The 13438-nt window shown below is 56.5% G+C and overlaps 2 protein-coding genes across 2 annotated transcripts; one reads left to right on the top strand and one right to left on the bottom strand.

Moving 5' to 3' along the window:
* Positions 1-128: 128 nt before the first annotated feature.
* LOC132503146 (mitotic-spindle organizing protein 2) lies at positions 129-6473 on the top strand. The gene is made up of 3 exons (XM_060119557.1): positions 129-572; positions 673-821; positions 6226-6473. Exons 1-3 carry the CDS (start codon positions 409-411, stop codon positions 6381-6383), a joined length of 471 nt encoding a protein of 156 aa, XP_059975540.1. The 5' UTR covers positions 129-408; the 3' UTR covers positions 6384-6473.
* Positions 6474-7258: 785 nt separating this feature from the next.
* On the bottom strand, positions 7259-10996 carry LOC132503051 (tubulin alpha-3 chain). The gene is made up of 4 exons (XM_060119397.1): positions 10774-10996; positions 10090-10238; positions 9114-9794; positions 7259-7555 (listed from the first exon to the last, which is right to left on the bottom strand). Exons 1-4 carry the CDS (start codon positions 10892-10894, stop codon positions 7259-7261), a joined length of 1248 nt encoding a protein of 415 aa, XP_059975380.1. The 5' UTR covers positions 10895-10996.
* Between the last annotated feature and the right edge of the window lie 2442 nt (positions 10997-13438).

Genomic DNA, 13438 nt, shown 5'->3' with positions numbered 1-13438 from the left:
GAAGGCCCGCCGCGGAACGCGCGTGCGCAGCGGGGAAATCCGCCGTAAGGAGCGCGCGTGCGCGAAGATGCGTCGGTGCGTTAGGGCCTCGAGGCGCGCCCCCTACCGGGGAGTCGGCGCGGAACAGTTACGCTCTGGGCCCGACGGGCATTTATTGAGCGCCCACAGAATGCCCGCGCTGCACTGGGTGCCGCCACCTCGGCTAGCGCGCGGGGAAGCCCCGTCTCCAAGGGTCCGGTCTTACGCACGCCTGCAGCCGCCCGGGCCCGGGTCTGAGCGCCGGATGGCGTGGGTGCTGCGGGGAGAGGGGCGCGCGGCGGGCCGGTAGAGGGCGCGGCGGGCCGGACCGGGCGGGGTCGGGAGGAGCGGGGACCCGACCCAGCGGCGCACATTCTCCGCGGTCCGCAGATGGCGGCGTCGGGCGCGGGGCCCGGGCCGGGGCCGCCATCGGGGTTGGAGGCGGCCCTGCAGAAGCTGGCGCTGCGGCGGAAGAAGGTGCTGAGCGCCGAGGAGATGGAGCTGTTCGAGCTGGCGCAGGCGGCGGGTGGCGCCATGGACCCCGACGTGTTCAAGTGAGCTCCCGGAGGAGGCGGGGTCCGGGGGAGTCGGGGTCCCCGGGGACGGCCGGACCGGGCGAGTAGGGCTCACTGCCGCAGCGTGTGTTCTCGCCAGGATCCTGGTGGACTTGCTGAAGCTAAACGTGGCGCCCCTCGCAGTCTTCCAGATGCTCAAGTCCATGTGCGCCGGGCACAGGCTGGCGAGCGAGCCCCAGGACCCCGCGGCGGCGCCCCTGCCCACGCCCAGCGTGCCTGAGACCCGAGGTCAGAGCCGGGCCCGGGCGGCGGGGAGGGGGACGGGGGCAGAAGGGGAGCAGCGCCTGGCACCGCGCGGGCTTGGCCGTGAGTGGCCAGGCCTTTCTGTTCCTCTTGTCCCAGGACAGGCTGGGCCCATCCAAGGTCTGGCCCCTTGGGCTCCCATCCCTAGCTTCGACTTTGCTGCCACCTTTGAGGGTGCACCTCCAGATCGGGAGGACACAGGGTGGGAGACCCAGGCAGGCTAGACCTCGTCTAGGACTTTTGCGACCCCAGTTCCTCCCCACCTCTGCTCTCAACGTTTTTATCCCTCAAACATGGGAACAAGGCAGCTTTGGTCCCTGTCCTCACGGCCTGTATAGCCTCTACGGAAGTCCTCAGGGAGCAGGGCGGGGCAGAGGCTTTCCTGCGTGCCCTTCTTGGCACCCCACCCGGCCCAGGTCCTGCCCAGGAATCTGGACAGCGAAGCTTCCATCCTTGGGCTGTGGGTGGGCGCAGCCTGGAAGCCGTGGCTGGCAGGGTACAGAGGCCCGAGGGGCTTCCTCAGTCTGGAGAGTCATGGCTGGGGGATGAGCAGGTGCTGGTGACCAGGGTGTCATGATGGAGCTCTAATCCGCTTCGGTTGTCACTTATGCTCCCCATTCCAGAAACCCTCTGAAATGCAGCAGAACCTCCAGGCTGGCTCCTTAGCCAGAAACATCCTGAGAAGGGGCTGACGTTCGGGCGGAGGGCAGCTAGGCCTTGTGGGTGGGTGTGCCTGGGCCCTGGGCACCTGTGACCCCGTCCTGAGAGGCCCTGGGCACTTGAGTGCAGGCCTCCTCACTGATGCACACTGTCTGCTCTCTTTGTGTCTCTCTCTGACCTCCAGCGGCCTCCTTTCTCTCTGCCGAGAACTGTACCCCCCCCGCAAGGCCCTCCTTTTCCTCGGCCCTGCAGCCTGCGGCCTCTCCAGTTCTGCTCCACGGCCCAGCTGCCTCGCACTCGCCTCTTTCTCCGGGGCCCCCCGGTTCCCTCCGGTTCTCTTGCTGCCTGTTCTCTCCTTTTGCAGGTTGCGTTTATTGGTTTATCTCTGGGGGTTGGTTCTCTCTCCTGTTTCCGTAGAAACTGCTGTGGCCCCCAGAAAGCCAGAGCAGCTTTGAGCTGCAAGGACAGGACCCAGTGGGCCATCGCTGCCCCGCAGCTTAGGGACTGAGGGCGTGATTTCACAGCTCCGCTCATTAGAGACAAGTGCAGTGCTCACAGGACAGGCCCACACCCCGTCTCCAAAGGCTAACTCTGCTGGTGAGACTTGCGCTCTGTAGAGCTGCCCCCAGCCCAGAGGAGGACACCCAAGGGGCGGGGAAGGGACAGCGTGGTGTGCTGTGGAGAGCAAAGCCTGAGGTGTGACAGGCACCTGGGCCTCTTAGATGCCATCACCCCCCTGGCTGCCTGGAGGATCAGACCATGGGTCCCCTCAACTGCCTGGTTCCTGAGCTGGGGGTGCCTTCCAGGCACTGCCAGGCACGATGAGGCTGGTGTGTTAGAGTGTGAAATCCCATGGGAGCTCTAGCTGCACCCTCCCACGTGCCCCTCCCTGCATCACCCACCTTGCTGTTCCAGGTGTGCCTGGAGCTTGGACAGGGGGCCTGAGGACCATGGGGACTAAAGGAGAGATCCCCTCACTCGGGGGTTTTGCCACTCCCTCCCTTGCTCAGTGCCAGGCCTGCTCTCAGTGTTGAGGGCACAGTGGGGCTGCAGGGTGGACACACTGTCTGTCCAGTGGCTAGACATACCGACAGTGACGGGCGTCCAGTCTCGAAGGACAGCACCGGCCTTGCTGGAGCAGCAGGCGTTTAACAAACTGGGGGCAGGGCCGTTGCACCAGCCGCAGAGTCCGGTGCGCTGCTGCAGCACCTGGGAGGGGGCTGACCTGGGGTGTGGGGGGAGGGAGGGAGAGGGTGCCGTCAAGGGTGGATTGGGGTGCGGGGCTGGGAGCACCGCATAGAGGGATGGGAGGTGGGGAGGAAGCCCCGGGCCAGGGACTGGAGAGGCATGGGGCACTGGACCCCACAGGGTCGTTTCCCCTTGAGTGCTCAGGCCATAGGTCCTGCTGGGCTGGGCAGCCACCAGCCAGGGTACAAGGGCACTGAGGCCCTGGGGAGATGCCCAGTGGAGGTAGAGGGCAGATGAGGGGCCGTGCCAGGAGTACACTGAGGCCGAGAAGCAGAGGCCGCCAATGAGATAGATCTCTGAGGCTGCATGTCAAAGCATCTGTCCACACAGATCTCCGGTCACCTGGTTAATGGCAGGATCTGGGTAGAGAAAATAAGGAGCATTGTCACAGAGTAAGCAGTGGGGGACCTTGCTGGTCTAGGCTGGTGGTGGGGGTCTGGGAACGTTGGAGCCAGCTGGCCTTAGCTTTCCCTCAGAATCGGAGTGAGGTTGACCCAGACCAAGGGCTGGAGCCCCACTCAAGGGCTTGGCTCTCTGGGTTCCTGTCCCCTGGCCATCCAGGTGCCCTGTGGGGCCTGTCAGGCTCACCATTTCTGTCCTGAGAGCTCAGGGGGGTTAGGCTTGTCTTGGTAAGGATGCGGAGTTAGGTTCAGTTGTGTACTGTTGAAGTTTAGGGAAACCACACATTCTAAAAAGATGTCCCCCCCAGAAAGCATAAGGTGGAGTCTGCTGTGCGGAGCCATGAGAACAGGTACCCGAGCGTTGGCACCAGAAGGGAATGGACACCTCATGGATAACTTTTATACTGATTACCCGCTAAAATGACATATTGGATGTTTGGGTTAATTCAAACATTTAAGTCAATTTCCTGTTTCTTTTACTTTTTAACATGGCTCTTAAAAAAGCTAACGACCACGCAGGTGGCTCACAGCCCATCTCTGGGGGCAGCGCAGCTGCAGAGCACTCAGGCCGAGCTTCTCCCCAACACAGCGTCGGGCTGTGTGCCTGGAGGGGTCACAGGCACGTCCATGTGGGGATCACCTCCCCAGAAGTGTGCGCTGAGTTAAGGGTTAAAGCGCACATGTGCAGTCCGTGTTGTGCATTGTTCTGTATCTGTTCTAGAAGCACCAATCAAGCCCCTGCTGTGTGCTCTGCACACCCCTGGCTGCCCACTCATCCTGGCCACCAGACCCCACCAGCCGGCCTTGCAGATAGCAGGGCTGTGGTGTATTCTTTCCCTCTCATTTCTCACCCACCCGTCCCCCCACCCCTCCACACACAATATGTCTTCAGTGTTGGCTCACAGCCGGTCACTGACATTTGGCCTCAGCAGCCATCTGGCCTGTAACTCCATAAGGGGGTGCGCCCACCACCCAGGAGAAAGCGCTCTGGGGCTTTCTATAATTCTCGTTCCCGCCCAGCTCTGCAGCAGAGCTCTCAGGGTGGGTGATCAGGGGTCCCGGGGGCCACTCCAAAGGTCAATGGTAGAGTGGGTCCTACCGGGTCTGGGTGGTTCCCCAGCTTCAGGGCCCCCCTGAGTCACGGGTGGCAATGGGCTGGTGAATTTGGGACATTTGCTTCATTAGGGGGCATCCAACACTGAGTGGCCACAGCTGGTTTCAGAGGTAGGAGAGTAAACCAGACTGTTTTTAACAGACACCCTTGTCTGTCTTTGACCCTTAAAAGGGCCCCACAGGAACCAGGCCTGGGAGCATGTCCCCACCACCCCCACCGCAGCTTGTGGTCACCCTTGGCTCAGCCCCAGTCCTCACTGCATTCCATTGGACCCTAATAACCCTGTCAGGAGGGAGCTGGAGCAGGCCTGATGAGCTCCCAGACGCCCCCTGCTGGGTCCACTGGGCCCTGCAAACCTTCTTGACCTCCACAGCCGCGTGTAAAACGAGGCCTGAGTGGGTCTCCCCACGAATGTCCAAAGCATGTGATTCCTTTAGGGTTCTAAGAATCACACTGAGCTGGATAAATGGGCTTTCATCCTTAAATAGTTTTCTTGACACCTTCTATGACTCAGAGTTACACTGGTTTCTTATTTCCAAAGTTTATCGGCCTCGTCAGATTTAAAGATGAACATTACTTGCTCTTTTCTAGTTTCCTCTCATCCTTGAGTGTCCAGAGGGACCCTGGTCATTACACTGAGAGGGAGAGGAAACACACATGTGCAAGCCAAAGCAAAGCTGGCTTCAAAGTGAGGCCTGCATCTGGGACCCGCCCTGCTGCTTGCGGTGGAGCTACGCCTGAGCTGTGCTTTGGGAGCACCCGGCACCCGGGGCTAGGCCACGGGCTCCACGGACCTGATTTGGCCTGGCTCAGCCTTGGTGGGGAGGGGGAAGCATGGCCTGAGCAGGGCACTGGCACATTGGGAGACCCTGCAGGGTGGTGGGGCCCATGCACTCACAGGACCAGTCACTGGGGACCAGAGATTAGCATTTGTACCAGAGATGAGGGGTGATGTTTCTCTTTGCTTCTGTCTCCGGGAGTCATTGGGACAGAGTTGGCCCGGCTTCACCCTACCACACGCTCCTGTCTACTCCACCCGGCACTGGGGAACCCATTACTACTACACTTTTGTCAAGTCGAGTACACACGGGCTCTCGAGGGAGAAGCAACGCCAGGGAAACCCAAGCTTTCAGGGTTCCAAGCTGATGCCACTTCAACCCACCCCTCCGTGCCAGGCAGCACAGACCTCCTGCTCTCTGAGGAAGAACTTTCCCAGAAAGTGTCTTGAGGAGGGCCATCCTATCCCTGCACGAGTCCTGGGGAGAAGCTAGGTGTGAGGATTAGAGCACGGACTTGAGTCTCAAATGCAGGTCCCTCCCCTTGCCCAAGGTGACAGCCGGTGAGCAGCAACAACTTAACAAGCCCCTAGGAAACTGTCATGTCTTCTGTCCAAGAGCCCCCGGTTCCCCACTGCAGGCTGTTGGACTACACCGGGATGGAGACTGGGGGTCAGAGCTGCGGGCCGAAGGAGAGCCCAGGTTGAGGCAGGCCCAGCGGGGAGGGACTGTGACCCAGGCACGCTTGTCCCCCGGGGTCCTCTCTGTTGCTGATGCCACAGGCACTGGCCCAGGCATGACTGCAGACCTTCCTGGCTGTCGGCACAAGACAGACTAAAGCTGGCAGGTTACCAGTGGGTGAGCGGCCGGAACTGTGCTCTGCACCTGAGCGTGACCGCCCCATGGACAGGGCGCGTCCTCAGCAGGAGCCCAGTCATAGGACCCAGTGAACCTGAATATTTGTAGAACACTGAGGGGAGAGGGAGGAAAATGTATGAGGAAGAGCTTCCAAGATCCAAATCCAGAAGACTGACTAACATGCTTCCTGCGTCACCATGTCTGACGGGGAGGGCAGTTGCTGGGGGTCGACACGCCGATCTGCCCCTGGCACGGCTCTCGGGACACAGACAATAGGTGTTGCGAGGTGGCCTCTGCCCGGTTGCTAATGCCTGTGTTCTGTGTCTGCTCAGGGAGAAACAAAGGCAGCGGTGCCCTTGGCGGAGGACCGACGCTGCCAGAACGCGGCGTCCGGGAAGGATCCAGCCAGAGGATGCCCCGCCAGCCCAGCGCCACCAGGCTGCCCAAGGGGGGCGGGCCGGGGAAGAGCCCCACGCGGAGCAACACCTGAGCAAGAGGATTTGCACGGGCCCGCCGCGGGCCGCCAGCCTCTCAGACAGGCTGCTCCTCCCGTCGGTAATAAACCTCTTTGAAAACCTGAGGGTCTGTTCAAGATGTCTTCTGTTACCTTTTGAATATATTAAGGCACAGAGATTTAGAATTAGTTCTGTGTGCTGGTCCTCGTCATGCTTCAGCTGAACCAACAAGTGACTTCAACCAGTGACCCCACCTCCCCGACCTCATTTTTGAGCCTGTGAGAAAATGCGCGTATTACCAGGTCTTCTGCGTTTTCACTGAGGCCCTCCCAGGGCACTCAGATGCAGCACGGATTTGAGCACAGAAGGGCTGTGACCTAGAGCTTTTAACCCTCTGTGGGTCATGCATGCCACAGAGAATCCAGTAAAACCCTTTCCCCCAAAATGTCTTGACCTTCCACATTTGCCCCAGTTTTACAGGTTTACATGGACCTCAGGTTTTCAAACTCCAATTCTAAGCTTTTACACCTTAGTCCACTTGTCCCGTCAATAAAGAAGCCTGAAAAATGGCAAATTCAATTGAAAAAACCTAACTCAGTTTTCCTAGCACTATTTGTTTTTTGTGTGTGTTTTTAAACCTTGGATTGGAAACACTGACTTTTTGCCCTTGGTTCACATCACATAAGCAGAGGCTCCTCACAGATGTAGGTCCACCCACCCCAGCAGCACAGCCCAAGCAGCTGGACAGCCGTCCACATGGCCCAGCAGAGGGGTCCTCCCTGCTCCTGTGGACAGATGAGCATGTTCCAGGTGAGCACAAGAGACAGAGGTTTAATTCAGAAACTGTAGATAAACATCTGTAACATGACAGTTGGCGGGGGACAGGGGACCACTAGCCGCGCCCTCGCATTCAGTACTCTTCCCCTTCCTCGGCCTCCGCTTCCACCGAGTCCACGCCCACCTCTTCATAATCTTTCTCCAGTGCTGCCAGGTCCTCCCGGGCCTCCGAGAACTCGCCCTCCTCCATGCCCTCCCCCACGTACCAGTGCACGAAGGCACGCTTGGCATACATGAGGTCGAACTTGTGGTCTAGGCGGGCCCAGGCCTCGGCGATGGCCGTGGTGTTGCTCAGCATGCACACGGCCCGCTGCACCTTGGCCAGGTCTCCCCCTGGGACCACTGTGGGGGGCTGGTAGTTGATGCCCACCTGCCAAAGAAGGGGAGAAAGCACTGCGTGAAGCTTCCGTCAATCCAGGAATGGTGGCTGCGTTCGTGGAAACAAGGCATGGAGGTGCCCTCTGGCAACCCGGGGAGGCTGGGGCCACCCTGTACTCTGGGCCCAGCTGTGTGCCAGGCAAGGTGCCAGGAAAGCAGGGTTCTGGTTGCCAGACAAGGAAAACGGAAAGAGGAGCCCCAGAGCCTGCCACCCTGGCTCACACCCAAGCTGCTGGAGGGCCTGTGTCCCAGCAACTGTGACATGTGATAGGTACCCAGGTGATAGGACTATCTTCCCTCTAAGAAGGGACACTGCTTGGGATTCTTCATATGTTATTTTCTCCAGAGGGTTCAACAAGGTGGGGATTAATGTCTGTAGCTGAGCCTTTTCTACCCAGGCAGATTCAGAGAACACAACTGTGGCAGAATCGTGAGGGCAGGTCACACCCCCTGCTTTACCAACAAACAGTGTACACATAGCAAAGTGACAAGCACACTGTTAGAGGTCCCTGACGCTGTGACCACTGCCGTGGACGTGGCCCACATGAACGCTAAGAGGGAGGGAATGAGATCCCAGCACTGGGACCAAGGGAGAGGCAGTCCAAGCTTCAGACCAGGGATCACGTGACCAGAGGTTTTAGCAGGAGATACAGGGCCTGTCAAGGGGTCTACGGCACACGTTCTAGGCTGCTGGGCCACAGGGGCTCTGTCACAGATACTCAACCCTGTCTTTGCAGCATAAGACCTGCCACAGCAATGAGCCAATAAGCGGGGACGGCTGTGCTCACATGAAACCATTCACAAAACCAGGTGATGGGTCGGCCAGCTGTGCTGAGCCCTGGACCAGAGGAAGAAACCCAGACTCCTAGGTAAGAACCCACCGCAGCAGTGAGGGTCTGAGCCAGCGGAGGCCCTAAGAGCAGGGCTCAGGGAAGCACAGTTCCATTCCCAGAGGGAAGGTTGGGAATCAAGTAAGGAGCAAGGTTTCTGTCCTGTGTCCAGTGGAAGGTCGGAGCAAGCTGGGTCTGAAGACAACCCAGGACATACTGTATAGGCTCCCCAATCTCCACTTCTCCACAAAAGGATTCATGACAGTGCTGTAAACCAAACGTTCCATACGACACTTAAATTGGATGTAATTTTTACATGACGATGGAATCAAGTGGAATTCAGAGACAACAGTTTACAGTAGTGCCCCAAGTTCAAATATCCCCACAAGTTACCAAAACGCCCAGAAAATTCCTATATTTCTATTCTAAGAAAACTTACTGTAAGAAAAAACATCTTATTTCTAAATCAACCTATGTTTTCCACCCAAGAACTCCTCCAGGTAATTTCTGTAAAAAATACACTCACAGAGCTGTATCATGTGATGACTCAGGAAGGAAGTTCTAGAGACACCAGTGAAGGAATGAAAACTGTCCCGCAGCTCACTAATCCATGACCCAGCCCGGCTTCCCTGTATCAGGGTACCCTCCACAAAGGAGCAGCACCCCATCCCAGGATCTGCCGCGGGCGGAAAGGTGAACACGTCTTACCGCCCAGCCTACCTTGAACCCAGTCGGGCACCAGTCCACAAACTGGATGGTGCGCTTCGTCTTGATGGTGGCGATGGCCGCATTGACGTCTTTGGGGACCACGTCCCCCCTGTACAGCATGCAGCAGGCCATGTACTTGCCGTGGCGAGGGTCACACTTGACCATCTGGTTGGCCGGCTCGAAGCAGGCGTTGGTGATCTCGGCCACGGACAGCTGCTCATGGTAGGCCTTCTCGGCCGAGATGACCGGGGCGTACGTGGCCAGGGGGAAGTGGATGCGGGGGTAGGGCACCAGGTTGGTCTGGAACTCCGTCAGGTCCACGTTGAGGGCGCCGTCAAAGCGCAGGGAGGCCGTGATGGAGGACACGATCTGCCCAATCAGACGGTTAAGGTTGGTGTACGTGGGCCGCTCGATGTCCAGGTTGCGCCGGCAGATGTCGTAGATGGCCTCGTTGTCCACCATGAAGGCACAGTCCGAGTGCTCCAGGGTCGTGTGCGTGGTCAGGATGGAGTTGTAGGGCTCCACCACAGCTGTGGACACCTGGGGGGCCGGGTAGATGGCGAACTCCAGCTTGGACTTCTTGCCGTAGTCCACCGAGAGTCGCTCCATGAGCAGAGACGCAAAGCCCGAGCCGGTGCCGCCCCCAAAGCTGTGGAAGATGAGGAAGCCCTGCAGGCCCGTGCACAGGTCCGCCTGCGGGAGAGCAGAGGCCGTGAGGCCACGCCCGCACGAGCCGTGGCACCACCCCCACGGGCCCCCATGGGCCCCGGTCACGGCACACTCTTCCTCTGCAGGTTCACTATACGGGTTCAACCCATCCACAGGGAACACGCGTCACACTTAGCAGTTACAGACGTGGACGCACTGCGGCCACACCGGAAAGGAAGACCCTGCACTCATGGTTCTGCTGGGTTTTGCCAAAGTGATGTCCCAGGGAGATCCCGGGCCTCCCCTCCTGTCCAGGAGGCCTTCCCAGGGCGCTTCTCACCAGTTTGCGGATCCGGTCCAGGACCAGATCGACGATCTCCTTGCCGATGGTGTAATGGCCTCTGGCGTAGTTATTGGCCGCGTCCTCCTTCCCGGTGATCAGCTGCTCCGGGTGGAAGAGCTGCCTGTAGGTCCCCGTGCGCACTTCATCTGCAGGGAGGACAGCGTGCCCGAGACTCTAAGGACGGTCGCTGACTCACCGGGATGGCCAGGTCCGGGGAGACCTTCAATTCTACAGGCACGTGCTGCGCCTCGCAGGCCAGCAGCGTCAGCGTCTCACAGAAAAGGTCTCCGTGTGATACACATGCCTCATCTGCCGTTTATGGCCCCGGGAAGGTCCAGTCAACCCGGGGAACAAATGCCAGTGTGGCCGGTTCCCGAAGGCGGGGGAGTGCTCACACCGCACAGGCGGTTCTGCGTGTGCATGTTTCGTTCACACCCACAGCTACCCCCAGGGCGTTGCTGAAATGGCCCTGATGTACTAGACATCAGCGTGACTTTTGCCGGGCGCTCTCTGTGGCCTGGGTCTAACGGGCTCTAGGGTGACATTCTGTTGTCTCCTGGGTGGCCGCCACTGAAAGGTGCCCTCTCCTAGCAGCTCCCCTTGGAAACTACCTCGGGCTTCTGATCTGGAGGAACCCAGCAAAGGTTCTGTGCTTCCCCTTCTGAGTCTAAGGGTACCTACCGACCACGGTGGGCTCCAGGTCCACGAACACGGCTCTGGGCACATGCTTGCCAGCCCCGGTCTCACTGAAGAACGTGTTGAACGAGTCATCCCCACCGCCGATGGTTTTGTCACTTGGCATCTGGCCGTCGGGCTGAATTCCATGTTCAAGGCAGTACAGCTCCCAGCAGGCATTGCCGATCTGGACCCCCGCCTGCCCCACGTGGATAGAGATGCACTCACGCTGGGAACGAAAGTATACATGTGAGGCCCCTCAGCTTCAAGGCGGTTGTCACTATGTGGCACGCAAATGAGACCCAACGTCTTAAATTAATCTCTAAAATCTTTTGGTTTCTTAAGGTCTTATCAGACATTATTGTCCCATGAGCTTCCAATGGTCATTTTATGTCTGAGCATGGATGGAGACACACTTGAACTGTGAATAGGAATACAGCCATTATAAACATCTTCCCAGCGAGACTTCCCTGGTGGCACAGCAGTTAAGACTCCACACTCCCAATGCAGGGGGCCCGGGTTTGATTCCTGGCCAGGGAACTAGAACCCACATGCATGCCACAACTAAGAGTTCGCATACCACACCTAAGGAGCCCACCTGCCACAACTAAGGAGCCAGCGAGCCGCCACTAAGGAGTCTGTCTGCCACAACTAAGACACAGCACAACCAAATAAATAAATAAATAAATAAACAAATAAATAAAGCCTCTTCCTAGCAATCAATAAAAAAGGTTAAAAATTTATACAAGGGCTGCCCTGGTGGCGCAGTGGTTAGGAATCCGCCTGCCAATGCAGGGGACACGGGTTCGAACCCTGGTCTGGGAAGATCCCACATGCCGTGGAGCACTAAGCCCGTGCACCACAACTACTGAGCCTGCGCTCTAGAGCCCGTGAGCCACAACTACTGAACCTGTGTGCCACAACTACTGAAGCCCGTGCGCCTAGAGCCTGTGCTCTGCGACAAGAGAGGCCACAGCAATGAGAAGCCGACGCACCGCAACGATGAGCAGCCCCCGCTCGCCGCAATTAAAGAAAAGCCTGCGTGCAGCAACAAAGACCCAATGCAGCCAAAAATAAAATAAATTAATTTTAAAATAATTTATACAAAATAAGCAGTCAGGCCATTTTATTTCCACCTTAGGCTGTATTTACCAACCTGATATAAGCAACGGCTTAGAAAAAAAACATGAAGTAACACTTTTCAGTCATTAGACAATAGGCAGCAGAAGACAGTAAGTGATTCCTTAGAGCACGGAAACAAGGCAAGCCCTACAGATGCCCCAGAAGGCTACTGGGGAGTGTCCAGGCTGCAGCCAAGACAGGAGAAACCCAGGGATCTCCCTGAGGTGAGCAGAGAGAATCCTGTGTTGAGAGAGGTCAAGGCAGCTAGAAAGCCTGGTGCTGGCTTTCTATCTGGAGGAGAGACAGCTGCATGGAGAGAGCTCAGGGAGATCAGCAGGGGGGCCCCGAGTCCTCACTGTGGGCTGCTCAGCACAGGTGGGGAGGGACCCCTGAGCTCACACCTGCCATGGCAGAAAGACATCCTAACTCACAGAGCACTGGGTGGAGTCCTCAGTAGTGGGGCCAAGTGAGGCCAACCCTAAAGGCTGGTCTGAACCCACTTAAGAAAGCTGAAAAGCAAGCCTCAAAAGGATCAAATTGTTCCCAGGTATACTAATAGCATCCCCCCAAAAGCCTAGAAACAGCTGAAATAACAGCCAAAAAAATCTAACACCCAATAATGTAAAATTCATGCCTGGTATCCAATCTAAAGTTACCATATACACCAGAAAATTAAAAAATAAAACCTAGAAAAGTTAGAAAATATTACCATATGAAGAGAAAAAGCAATCAATAAAAACAGACCCAGAAATGACAGATGATAGAATTAGTAAACAAGGACATTAAAATAACTATTATATATCTACATGCTCAGGAAAGTACAGGAAAAAATGAGCATGATAAGGAGAGACATGTTTGATATAAAAAAGAGCTAACTCAAATTGCTAATGATAAAAAAAGACAATGTCTGTAATGAAAAACACACTGGATGATATTAACAACAGATTATGAATAGTTTGGAGTAACTATAAATGAAAAGTGTACTTTAAAAATTGTATAAAAGGGCTTTCCCTGGTGGCACAGTGGTTAAGACTCCACCTGCCAATGCAGGGGACATGGGTTTGAGCCCTGGTCCGGGAAGATCCCACATGCCGCGGAACAACTAAGCCCGGAGCACCACAACCACTGAGCCTGCGCTCTAGAGCCCGAGAGCCACAACTACTGAGCCCATGTGCCTAGAGCCCATGGTCCGCAACAAGAGAAGCCACGACAATGAGAAGCCAGCGCACCTCAACGAAGCCCCGGCTCACCCCAATGACAGAAAGCCCGTGCACAGCAACGAAGACCCAACACAGCTATAAATAAATCAATAAGTAAATTTATTTTTTTAAAATTGTATAAAATATAAAAAACAAAAACTCCCCAGCAGATTATATACTAAGAAGATTTGAGAATGATGAAAAAGTTCTGGAAATAGTGCTGATGGTTATACAACATGTAAATGTACTTAATGCTACTGAATTATACACTTAAAAATGGTTAAAATGGTAACTTCTGTCATGTGTAGTTTACCACACACAAAAAAGGAGATACTCAGCAATAAAAATGA

Source organism: Mesoplodon densirostris, chromosome 15, assembly GCF_025265405.1.
Source record: "Mesoplodon densirostris isolate mMesDen1 chromosome 15, mMesDen1 primary haplotype, whole genome shotgun sequence".
Taxonomy (NCBI): Eukaryota; Metazoa; Chordata; class Mammalia; order Artiodactyla; family Ziphiidae; genus Mesoplodon; species Mesoplodon densirostris.
Note: the sequence above shows the minus strand (reverse complement) of the source record. Positions and strands in the feature narration are given on the sequence as shown.

Excerpts from the sequence above, each read along its gene's own strand:
- LOC132503146 (XM_060119557.1), top strand. The coding sequence starts at position 409 with ATGGCGGCGTCGGGCGCGGGGCCCGGGCCGGGGCCGCCATCGGGGTTG. Across the intron at positions 573-672 it reads ATGGACCCCGACGTGTTCAA|GATCCTGGTGGACTTGCTGA; the intron begins GTGAGCTCCCGG and ends TGTTCTCGCCAG. Across the intron at positions 822-6,225 it reads CAGCGTGCCTGAGACCCGAG|GGAGAAACAAAGGCAGCGGT; the intron begins GTCAGAGCCGGG and ends GTGTCTGCTCAG.
- LOC132503051 (XM_060119397.1), bottom strand. The coding sequence starts at position 10,894 with ATGCCAAGTGACAAAACCATCGGCGGTGGGGATGACTCGTTCAACACG. Across the intron at positions 10,239-10,773 it reads CCTGGAGCCCACCGTGGTCG|ATGAAGTGCGCACGGGGACC; the intron begins GTAGGTACCCTT and ends TCCTCCCTGCAG. Across the intron at positions 7,556-9,113 it reads GGTGCCCGACTGGGTTCAAG|GTGGGCATCAACTACCAGCC; the intron begins GTAGGCTGGGCG and ends CTTCTTTGGCAG.